The sequence below is a fragment of the Drosophila melanogaster genome, chromosome X, assembly GCF_000001215.4.
Source record: "Drosophila melanogaster chromosome X".
NCBI classification, from domain to species: Eukaryota; Metazoa; Arthropoda; class Insecta; order Diptera; family Drosophilidae; genus Drosophila; species Drosophila melanogaster.
The window spans coordinates 8,860,300-8,872,897 of record NC_004354.4 but is presented as its reverse complement, the minus strand read 5'-3'; the positions used below and the strand labels follow the sequence as shown (position 1 = coordinate 8,872,897).

General features: G+C 42.3%; 1 protein-coding gene across 5 annotated transcripts in view; it reads right to left on the bottom strand.

The window, feature by feature from the left end:
- Positions 1-123: 123 nt before the first annotated feature.
- Positions 124-12,598, bottom strand: part of CG12075 (uncharacterized protein) — a 34,452-nt gene continuing 21,977 nt past the window's right edge. For 2 of the 5 annotated variants that reach the window (NM_001258653.1, NM_001272431.1), the window contains exons 2-5: positions 5,040-5,349; positions 4,674-4,900; positions 2,990-3,684; positions 124-2,921 (exon numbers count right to left, since the gene is read on the bottom strand). In NM_001258653.1, coding sequence (NP_001245582.1) covers positions 1,018-2,921; positions 2,990-3,684; positions 4,674-4,900; positions 5,040-5,234 — 3,021 coding nt within the window. In that variant the 5' untranslated portion in view covers positions 5,235-5,349 and the 3' untranslated portion in view covers positions 124-1,017. Of the gene's footprint in view, positions 2,922-2,989; positions 3,685-4,673; positions 4,901-5,039; positions 5,350-8,624; positions 8,790-12,598 lie in introns of those variants that run through there. The other 3 variants (NM_206663.3, NM_001272430.1, NM_132278.4) reach the window with 3 other exon arrangements.

Sequence of the window (12,598 nt, the reverse complement as noted above, 5' to 3'; positions counted from 1 at the left end):
ATGAAACTCGAAATGTCAAAATTGTTTTACTTTCTACATGAAAAAGTAATTTCCTCTTTGAAAATCGTACTTTGTTTACATATTAACACATTTCCCAGGCAAATAAGAAGATAATATATTTTTACTAGCGCTTTATTAATGCAAATATCAAGTTGATAACAATAGATACATCAGCTATGCGTATATTTTATGTAGTATATAATTAACTATATTATATGCTTACAGATATCAGATATCATGACATATGTGGACTGTATAGCAAAAAAAAAAAGGTGAATAACCAACCAACCGCGCAACTTAAGGTAGCAAAAAAACAAAAAAAAAATGGTAAGAAATCCAAACCGATTCTTGTTTCGTTGGCTTTTAGATAACATTAGATACACATGCATATATACATATGTATAATCGTAGGCTAATTCAGTTATTATGCATATAATAAAAACACGATTTCTCACTTTCTGAAGGCACATAATTACAGGGGCTGTGGCGCCTTTCTCTACAATCTCCGATCTCCAATTCTCCCCTCCAATGGCCCCCCATTTTAGGCGCGTTCTCAAGTCGGGGCAGGAATGAATGGATATATATATGTATATATAGTTGTATATCTCGATTGAGAGGCCATACTTTGCTATAACAATTGAGTATATATATGGATTATACGTGATTGCTAGCAAAGTGCTTACAATCCTTTTGGAGTCGTCGTAAGCAGTAGCCACTGTTGTTTCTTCTTAGACTTAAATGTTTACATGGATATTTGTTTTCTTTTCTTTTCGTTAGTCGAGTGTCGCAGAAATCTCTGTGTATTTTATATTTTTTGTAAATCTCAAAAGTATGCATTTGGATTCTAAACAAAAAACAAAATAAATTTTCTTTTCAAATCCCTGGAGATTTTTTGCGACATTTGTTCTCCACCCATTCGATTAGTTTGGACTTCGTTGCACGGTTTTCACTTTTGGTCAGGGCTGCTCTGATTCCAAGAGCAAGAACCACACTTAATGGCTAAGTTCCGGATCCTACTCAATAGGGATTAACTGCCGCCAGACCAACTCTTCCGCCGGTCCGGGCGAAAACGGGCTCCGCATAGCTGTGCCTATAGCCCTTGGCCATTTGGGTTAGTGGCTTGCCCGAATTGCCACCGGAAGAAGCACCGCTGCCACCACCACCACCACCACCACCACCACTTCCGCCTACATCAACAGATTGTATGGGCGTGGCTGCTGGTGAGGGATATCGCTCCATGTGGCCGCGACCCGAACCCGTTGTCGATGGATTCTTGGTTTCCACGCTCTGCAGGAATTCGCGTGAGTGGGCGCGTCCACCGGGTCTTTCACGCTCCCTCTCATGCCGATAGGGATCTCGGGACTGATCTCGATTGTAGTCCCGATCTCTATCCCGCTCTCTGTCACGCACGCTGCGCTCCAAGTGCCTGGGTGGCTCCGGTTCCCATTCGCCGCGCGATCTGGCTCGGGATCGGTTTAGGTCACGTGGATTGGACTTTTCGCTGATCACCACCGGCGGTTCCTCCTCCTCGCTCCACTGCTCGTACGTGCTGGGTGGCTCGACGGAACCGCGACGCCGGCGCGATGACGACCGATACGGATCCCGGTGCGGTGTGTCGCGCTCATCCACGTCCGGATAGCGATTTACCGCCGGACGCTGTTCCATGGCCCGAAACTTGTCCTTGGCATCGTGGAAGCGATCACGCTGTGAACTCTGCGTGACCGGTGGCTCCCTGTAGTCCCGGTCACGATCTCGCTCCCTCTCCCGTTCCCGTTCCCTGGTCTTGGGAGTAGCTTCTGCGTAACGCATGCCCGTCGACTTCATCATCTTCTCCATGCTCTGTATATAGGGCAGACTCTCGGCCTCCCTGTATGGATTGCGATCACGGGAATGCTCCCTGTCGCGTTCGTGATCCCTTCGCCGCTCGCGTTCCGCATCCCTGGGATGATCTCTGTCACCTCGATCCCTGTCATGTCGACGTTCCGTGGTCCTTTGTCCCAGATCCGTGCCCCTGTGCACGGCAGCGTATTTGTTGTGACCCGCCGAGCCACCCGTGGATGTGGTCACTCCACCACCGGTGGGATGATCGAAGGGGGGCAGATGCTCCGTCGTTGACTCCACATAGCGCTGGCGATAGCGCTGATCCTCGCCAGCACCGTAATTTTTGAGCAGCTGCTGCTTCTTGCTGGTATACTCCATGAACTTTTGCTTGTCGGTGAGATTCTCCTTGCGTTGATGGTGATGCACTGGTGGGCCCTGCGTCTGTTGGTGATGCAATGGCAGTGACTCACTGCCCGGATCCGAGTCATCGAAATCATCGTGGTTGTCATCCAGACGAGAGCGTGACTTTCGATCCCTCGTTGGCTCGTGGGCCAACTTTTTGTTCAGCAGACGATTGATCTCGTTGTACTTATCCGTGTCCCTCAATTTGGCCGGCTGATGATTGACGGCGGCTTGCTGCTGCTCCTGCTGCATCACCCGATTGAACTTGGCATCGTAGTCGGCCGGACGCATTATGATCGGCTTGATCTCATCCTCGCGGCTCCACGACTTGTTCGAAATGGATGCCGGAGTCTTGGTACGTTCGCGATCTCGTTCTCGTTCTCGATCCCGGTCGCGCTCACGGTCACGTTCCCGCTCCCGTTCTCTGTTCCTCTCGAGCTCTCGCTCTCGCTCTCGATCTCGATCTCGCTCCCTCTCCCGTTCACGCTCCCTGTTCCTCTCCAGCTCCCGCTCTCGCTCCAATTCCCTTTCGCTGGGACGCGGCTGATATGGTTTGGCTGGCAGATCCCGCAGATAGCTATCCTCCGGCGGCTGGACGGCGCTCTTTCGCTTGAGTTGCGCGTGATGGGGCAATGCGATTTGTGACGGCTTCAGAGCAATAACCGAGTTGTCCGCCTCGTTCGACCAGTGCTCGTCATCTGGAGTTAAGTTAGTTGGAACTTCTATAGAATACTATATATCATATTGTTAGTTAATAGCCACTTACCACTGGAACTGTTGAGCTCCTGACGCTCGGGACTTGGTGCCAGATCGGATCCAATGCCCGATGATCCGCGCGAGGAAACCTGCTTGCCATTGGCGTTGGCCGCCGCTCCGCCGGCCACATTGGCGACACCCGGCACCTGACTCTTCGGCGATCCGCCCACAATTAGTGCGTTCCGACAGCGTCGCAACTCGATGGCCGTCAGGTTGCCCTTGGATCGGTGCACCGTATCGTAATCCCTTGGCGGTAGCAGCAATGGCGGCCCATTACCATTCAACTTGGCCCTCAGCTCGGCGGCCAGGGAATCGAAGAGGTCGCTATTCTGCTGCGGCGTCAACGGCGGATGGTGCAGCGAATGTGGCGGATGATGTGGATGGGCATGCGGATGGGACTTGGAATTGCCGTGCGGCGGCGATCGGGAAACGGGCGAGGAGCCACCAGCAACCAGGCCGTGCTCTTCGCTGCACTCCGATTCCCGGGTGCTGTTGCCCGTATCGCTGCCCAACGAGCTGCTGAATCTCTTCGGAGATGAGGTCTCGTGGCGGCGACCCTCACGATAACCACCCGATGTTTGTGACTGCAGTTGGTGATGATGGTGCGATCCCGGACCTGTTCCGCCGGACGACGAGGACTTGCCATTCGATTCGTGGCGCTTCTCGTTGCTACCGTTCATGGGAATCGGCGGCAGGATGCCCAATCTGCCAAAAAGGTTAGTTGTAGTCAGTTTTTTTTGTACGAGGAATTCATATTTTGTAAGAGGCGCAACCGTTAGCTACTAGAATTTTCACAATATTTTTCCACTTCGCCAGGCAGCTTTTCCAACTTTATCGATGGTGACAGCCTGGCTAGGCGGCACTTTTCAAAGCAGAATTTCCGCGAAGCCATCGAGTGAGCTTCTCGAGGCATTTAAGATATTTAAACTCGTGGTTGTGGATGTGATCTTGGCTGTGGATGTGGATGTGGATGTGTGGGTTCAGTGTGGGCGATGGCGAATCGCTGGGCTGTCGTGTGATGGGAATGCGGCAGTCGGTGAAGATTGCCCATGCAATTACTTTGGGAACTGGGACCATGCTGGGAGTCCAACAGCGAGTCCCCCACTATCATCATCATCATCATTCGCATCCACATCCACATCCACATCCACATCCCCAGCGGTGCGATTATCGCGATCGCTCGTCATGTGTTTCGGTTGAATGTGTGTCTAATGGAGTGACTAAGTGGCCCGGCTGCCACTGCTTCTGCTTCCTGCTCGCTGCCAAAGTTGGTGGCACAATTAATTAAATGTTGCATAACAAAACTCTCCCAGCAGTCGCAAAAAAGAAAAAAAAAAAAAAAATACGAAAAAAAATTGGAAAAACGAATGCCCAATTAGCATTATAATGTGCAACTGTGCTTAAAGTTATAGAGGTGTTTTCCTGATGAAAAATTAACTATTTTAAAAAATATATGTATATTATTTTTTCAATTATATGAAATGTAATAACAAAAATTGCTTGCAACTTTGTAGAACAGTGTTAGAAACACATAAACATGGCAGCTGCCAGTAATGGGTAACTATATATCATGCTTAGCAAAGTACATTTTCCTATTCATTTAATGAAGCCTGCCTCCATGCTCCCTGCTTTTCTTTTCCAAGTACTAAAGAACCCTTTTTTTTTGAAAAAAGGTAATTAAATTTATGGCCCACCTGGTCTCCAGCTCCTCGAAACGCTTCTGATTGTCGGGCCGGTTGATGAGGATCTGCAGCTGGAGATGCAGTGCCTCCGCCGTCGTCTCCGAGTCGCAGCGGTAGGCATGGACGTGGAGCGGGCACTTGGTGGCCGGATTGTAGAGCAGCAGGACGCAGGCGACGATGTCGTCAGTCTGCACCGAGCTGGTTATGGCACTGTGTGGAATCAGATGCTTCGAGGCACCCTGCGGATGAACGAGAACAGGAATTAATGCTTGAGCCGCACAGCGGGGATTCTCAGTCAGGATAAATGGCGTTCAAATAAAACCAACAAAGAGTTCATTGAATAACTACATTTATTAACAAGAAATATAATCAACTCACCTGGACGATTTTGATGCCCTTGTGGGAGACCTGGAGCGTGACCTTGAGCGGCTCCTGGCCGCGGGACCTGTCCACCAAATAGGGCAGGACCGAGTTTATGACGCGGGCGCCTCGCAGCCCCTTCGCCTCCTCGGCGCCCAGGAACCACACATAGTAGGAGGCCTTCTGCACGTCGCGACGCAGGCGCAGCGCCATCTTCAGGTCGGAATGTGCAACTCAGGCACACTCTAAGAAAATGTGGCAACTATTTCGAAAAACTTTTGGCTATTGTCAACGTTTGGGTGTAAATGCAAACTGGCATTTAGATAATCTGAAATAAGGTAAGGTAATTTATATTTATATTTATTGCATATTGCATAACAACTTTTATGCATAATAAAATATAATAATATTTAAAGTTGGAAGTTCTGAATTCCATATAAAGAACACATTGACAAGTTAGGAATATTGACAACTTTTCTGTATAATTAAAAACGAAGTCAAGGCACAAAAAACATTAATGACAAATCGCTTATCGAAATCGCAATATTTGCATACGCCTGAAAATCGGATTAGACGTTTTTAGTAATCAAATCCGAATGGCAATAAAAATGTGTAATTCACAAAACGGGTTTGTCTGAAAAATTGTGTTGTGTTGGAATTCCTAATGGATGGTTACATAAAGCGCTGACAGGCACGGCAATTTGTAAAATACAGGTCATTTACTTAAAAAAACTAGAGTTTTTTTTAATGTTTTGGATACTATTATGATATAACTAACATTCGATAAAAGTGTGCCGAATTCATCTAAAGTAGAACAGGTTTCCTTGAATAAACAAAAAGAAGACATAAAACCATTTGATTCGTCAACATAACAAAACAGTTATTTCCTCCAAAGAAGCAAACCAAAATCGAAAAACATAATGTTCTCGATAATCGTATCGTATATAAAACGTATATATATCTCGAAAATCGCGTGATGATTAATGGCATCACAAATCTTAGTTCTTAATGTCAAAGAGGAAACTTTTCAGCGCGTGGAATTTCGATTTGATCGACTGGAATGCAAATCGTTTGCCGAGGCAACTGTTTTTTGAAAAGTCAGCGTTGAAGATGCTGGTAACGGCAAACCAGATGGATTCAAATGCAATCTCGTCATGTGTCATAATTCTGTGAAATCAAGAAAACCAGAAAGTCATCCGTGGAGGAACATCAAAACTGGGGCCAAAAAAAAAAAAAAAACCAAAATCGAACCGGCCAAACGAGCAAACGGTATTAACCCGTCACACAGGTGGTGTTGGATGCCATTCAAATGCACTGGAAGAAATGTTGCAATTGTTTCGATATTTTACAAAATATATTTGCTAGTTAGAAAATTGAATTGGTACATTTTGAAATGCATTTCATAGCAAACGAGCCTTATTTACAAGTACTTTGGTATTGTTATTTCATAGAATCTTCTATTTTTTGGATAGTTTTTGCATTAAGATATCTATACTTCAAGATAAGATATTTTATTTTATATTATTTAGTTATAATTCTTCTTATATAATGTTGTGCGACTAAAGATAGTTTCTCTGTGCATCGCACTGTGTACGAGATTCTTCCCAAATAACGTTTATAATCGATGATTTTATGTGCGACTTGTTGTTTGCCACCGCGTAGGCCAAAAGAATCTTGTTTTTTCAGTTATGCATTCGGCTCAATAACAAGGCAAATAAAAACCGCAGAGAATGCGACGTTTTATTGTGAGCTTAAAAAATTTACATGCGACACAAAAGTCGCATATATATATATATGTATATATATTTGAAGCTGACTGCCCACAAGCGATATTATGAACCTCAAAATATATCTAAATATATTTCACTTTTGGAGAATGCATTAATATGGCACAAAAAACAAGCAAACCTGACTGAATGTGAAAAACACACCTGGTTCTTGAGAATGTGTTTAAAATAGATAAATTTGGCAGTACGTGATATTTGACAGCTTTGCATTTATCCAGCTAAGTTGTGAGATTTTTAATTTTAAAACAACATTGTTTGCAAAATCTCTTCGTGTTGCCAATTGTAAATTACCATTTGTGGAAGTAAACAATTTTCGATTCGTTTCGCGATTGGCAATATGTTTTCGAGCATGTTTCAGGAAGTCTAGCTATTAAGTTATAGCAAAAATGTGGCTTTGTGCAATTATCAACGTATTTTTGTGGTCAAAACTTGTTTCAAAAAAAGTTTGTTTGTGTGGGAACTTTGATTGATGGCCCATTGTTTTGGTAATCACATAAACACGAAAATCGCGTTGATATTCAGGTGGATATCATATAATTATAATCATACAGCTCTTTGGTCACAAAAAAAAAATTTAATCTATTTATTGATTGAATTGGAAAACTATAGCAAATTTGCTGCAGAACATCTTAGTTCTAAAATTGGTTAAATATTCAGTAAACCAGTTGGAAGATAGGAACTCCCCAGAGCCACAAGAAAAAACCCAAATAGATTTCCATTTTATGCGAATGTGTTGAAAGAGCCCACGTTCGTACAGCAGTTAAAGATATTAGCATAAACAATCCGTTTGCTGATCACCCAAGCAGCAAATAAACAATTTGCAAAGAGATCTTTTGTTATGCCGGATTGTATCTGTCTGAGGAGGGTCTGTATATATATGCTATATCTACAGCAATCTGTAGAATTGTATATCCACAATAGCACAAGTTTCATGTCTCGCCGCATTGTGTTTTCATATTTCATACCTGCGCATAACTGCGACTTAACATTTTTTGCTTAGAATACCTTAGAGCTTACATTTCGTTGACAAAATATATATTTAAAATAATAATTAATTTTCTATGAAAATCGTTATACAGCCTTATTTCGATTTTAAACTGGCAAATTTAAAATCTGTTTTAGTTTGATTTATATACTTTTGCACAGAAAACTTGTCAATATTATAACAGATCGAATAGCTTAATTTCATAGTCCAGGTGTTAGTTTTTTAAGGCAAGATATATGTATCTTGTATTTCGAGAGTTCTTTCGAGAGTATCTTATAGAACCATTTGGTATCTGTGCATGCAAATCAAGAGTTCGTTGTGCGTTAGTTGCGAATTCTTTTTGTTCTCAATTGTCTATTGTTGCTGGCCTTTTTTTTGGCCATTTATTGGATTCGTATTGCCATTTTTGTTATTCGGCGTGGTTCGGTTCATTTCTTGTGGCTAATAAATATGGGTTAAGCGCATTTTCTGCCATCTTTCCGATGGGAATTGGTAACACAATCGTTTGCACACACAAAGATACACAGATACATAGATACACTTTGGCACTTGCACTATTTGTTTGCTCGTTTGTTTTGTTTGTTTGTTGTTGTTGTTTTTTTTTCTATTTCGTTTGGTATTTATTCTTTCTACGCTTTTGCTCCATTTCCGAGCTGAACTCGATCAATGAACCGTTTAAAGCTCTCACACAGATACGCACGCACACACTAATGCCGAAGTGGAGCGTTTAAATTTCTAAAAAAACTTATTTGATTAACGGTAATGGCCAAGAGAGTCTTCTTTCTCTTCGCACGCACACAACACTCCGTGCTCACACACACACACACACACCAGAGCAGTACACACCTCAGTATCTCTATGAGTGGTTGGGAGGTGCAACAAAAAAAAAAGTTAACAAAAAGAGTTCGCTTCACTCGCGCCCAGTTCTTTTTTTTTTTGAATTTTCAGCCGCGAACAGACGTCTCAACGCTTCGAACGCCAGCAATCGACTGACTTGGCTGACTGCCTCGAAAACCGCTCGGAGCCCACAGCTCACGACCGAGCCGCAACCCCCAATCCCCAACCCCCCCCCCCCCCCCGCCGTCCGCAAGCCGATCCCGCCCCAGACCGTGCACTGCAAAAAAAAAAAACTAGCACTCAATATTATTGTAGAACTAAAACGTAATTTCTTAAAAAAAAAATGATATAAATTATATTCATATATATTCTTATTTAAACAACTTTCTGCCTGAGTAAAGATTTATTTAAAAATTATTCAATTTATAACTTTGACAATTTCTTTTCCTGTGTAGATCGCACCAACGGAGCCGAGCCCGAACTTGTTTTTTTGGCTTAGGCCGCAAAGAAAGTCAAGTAGTAGTACCCACACTGCTATATAACGCACCCTGGGCCAGATGATCTTGAAACCAGATCAATTCAGTTGAAATTCTGTGGTAAAGACTGCACTAAATATGCAATTATAAATGCAATTATAGATGCATTTGCAAATTAAAGTGAATAAAATAGATACAAATGCAAAGCTGTTATTTTCTTTGCATTCTAACTAAAAGTTCTTTTCAGTTGGCTTATTTATATTTGAAACCAAGTCTTATCTTAACGATCGCATCCGATTCGACTGCTATTTGTGAATGATTGGAACCACTGTGCGGTTGTCTTGACTGTGAAGACTTGTGCTGGAATGTGTTGAAATTAAAAGTTGTTGGGTTTTTGGGCGCAGCAGCGTCAACTTCGCGGCCCTGGCCAAAGTGTTGTTGTTCTTGTTGTTGTTGCCGCCGTTGCCGACTTCTTTTTGTTTTTGGCTTAGACAGGTGTACAGACGCTATTGTTGTTGCCACTGATGGTTGGCGGTGGTTGTGGTGCTATCGATATAGCATTGAGCACTTTTTGAAAAGCCGTCGTGCATTCTACAAGTTTTCCAGCCACCAACTCTACCACTGCTTGGCCAACTTTGATTGTGGTTGCAAAAAAAAAAGAAAAAACAATACCAGATGAGAAAAAAAAAAAACTAAGAAATAAAGTAGGAAAAGACTCGACAAAAAATGAAAAACTTGGCATTTAACTTGGGCTTTTGGCCGGGCCAGTGAAATCCGCGTTTTCAAAAACGGAAATGCTCAAATTTAGCCAAGGTGTCGATTCGGCTTTTGGCCCAGTTCTCGAATCTTGTTTTCGAATATTTCCTATGCGCAAGATATTGAGTTTGATCGATGGATGAATTGACAATGTGAAGTCAGCTTGATTGCCGTGTGGCGGCTCAATTTGATTCATGTTCTAATCTGATGGATTGCGATAAATATGGCCAATTTATGGGACAGTCAGCCAAAGTTAATGGAATGTTATGGTAATTTATATTTTATCTTAAATATTTGAATACAATTTTCGTGATTTCTTGTTTAACTTATTAATGGCATCACTTCCAAAAGGGGAAATCTCAATCTTGATCGAGTAATAACTTCATTTGCGGCTAAACTCCACCGTTATAATTTCCCATTTCTAAATGAACCCTCATAACTGCTTATCTTCATCTGTAGATTTTCCATTACTTCAACGAAATGAACTTATAACAAGGTGTGGTGCGTTTTATTTCCTTCTAAACCACCGAAAACCATCAGTATTTCCTCAATTATCTAAAGAAATTGCTCCATAAAAATGATTGTAATGCATTTTGGACAAACAATGCTTTGGGCCAACTACAACCACAGAATGATGGGGCATAATTCATTGGACGCTCAAAAAACGACCTTTTTCGTATCGTTAGCACTTTGGTGATTTTTTTTTTTTTCCGAAAATATGGATCTTTGGTAATTCGGCATTTCGGAGGGTGAGATAAAAATTAAGTAAATGCCAATGCGAAATCGTGACAAAATTCATGAGTTTACATGCCACATCTTCGCACATTGTAAAAAGACCAAAACCAAAAAAAAAAAAAAAAAAAACAAACACAATGATAACAATTTAATGACCTTGTACGCTGGCATTTTTGAGGGGCCCATAAATGCAGTTTCGGCACGTTTTTCAGCCTGAGATTTCACCAGCCATTTCAGTTGTTTTGTTTTGCCATTTTTTTTTTTTTTGACAAATCCCTGCTAACCTGCTGACATGAAATGGGAAGAGAGTGAGAGAAAGAAAGACAGGCATCCAAAAAAAAACAAAAAACAATTGCCAAATGGAATTTCACTTTTCATCGGCGATGGAAAACTAAAAACAAAAACTTACACATGATCCGAGACATGATAATTTGCAATTAAATTTTAGCTGGCAACTGGTTGCTCAAATATTTATTCCCATATGTATATGGTACGATACGCATATATATTTTTGGGAGAAATCCACAGAGATATATGTATGGCCAAGGCCAAGGAAGAAGCCGATCTCGATGTCCAGCAGCCCCAGCAGACCAACTGTCAGCCACGCCCCGAGCTCTAGTAACTGATTTGTATGGCAGCCAGTGGCTTTCTTTTGGGTGCGACGACACAACGGGTTGTATGGTGGTTAAGCGTTTTTAATTGAATCGCAATGAGGCGGACGAGAAGTGCAGAGGCGAAATGTGTACACCGAAAAAAAAAAAATACCATGAAAAACGAACAGTATATACATTCAGTGAGAAGGAGAAGATTCTCATCACAGAATCATTCATTCCAGTTTTATGCAATAACAATCTATGATACAGTTATTCGATTGTATATATGTAAAATTTTTTAGAAATTTGCACATTTCTCGCAGTGTAGCTGTAGGCAGTGCACAAAGTGTCCGAGAGTCGAGAAACGCGTTAAACCGCTTTTGATTTTTATATGTGCCCGGTAAAAGTGGGTAATCATCATTAGCGGAGGCAAAACCAATCACTATGCCATCTCTCCGCCGAGAAGCCAACATACCAGCTCCACCATCTCCACAAATCCATCCCCATCGAGATCCCCATGCCATCCCGATACCATCCACCTGCAGATTAGGCCTCGGTGAGAGTGCGACACAGAGTCTGTGGAAATGGAAATGAAAATGGAAAGATACAAATTAAAACATTGCCAGCCATGTGGACTTGTGGTCATGGTGGCCATACGACCCACTCGATTGGATTGCCTATTTTTTTTATTATTTTTTTTGGAGAGCAGTGAAATTCACCTGACAAGCTGGTAAGCTTCTAAGCTGAGCTCTGAATTTGTCACCGAAACTTTCAATTACCGATCGGAAAGTGAATTTCTCCCAGATATGCTTTTTATATGTATTTTATCTGCGCCTCCTTAAATCCGAATGTATCTCGTGTCTCAAATTCAATTGCTTGATTTCTTAAAGTGATTTTCTCTCAGTTAATTTCACTTCTTTAAATTGCCAAATGTGTTAAGATTCCTTAATATAACATATAATTAATATAAAATTTTCGAATGCGTTTAAATAAAGTTCAATTCCCTTGTTTAAGCTTTTTGTTTTTAGCTCTGGTAACTTACATTTTAGCTTAAAATTTTCTAGCGCAGTTTCTTTTTTTTTTAATATTATTTCTCCGATAAAAATACAATTATTTCTGTGCGCCTTTTTGCAAATTTCGCCACGTAAATGCCCCCGATGGTTATCCTACTTGGCTGACGGCTTCTCGAGCAACTTGGCAACACTTTTGCCACAACAAGTGAAACTCGACGCAAACTTGGAGCTCCTCGAAGCGCCAATTCCGAATCTTTGGATCCGAAGTGGAGCCGCTCTCTTGTCATCATCATTCGTCTCTCACCCTCTCGAAATAAACCCAAAGTCGAGACGAGAGCCGACAAAAGAAATTTGATCTATTTCACGTGATTAGCGCAATATAAATTGCTTTCGAG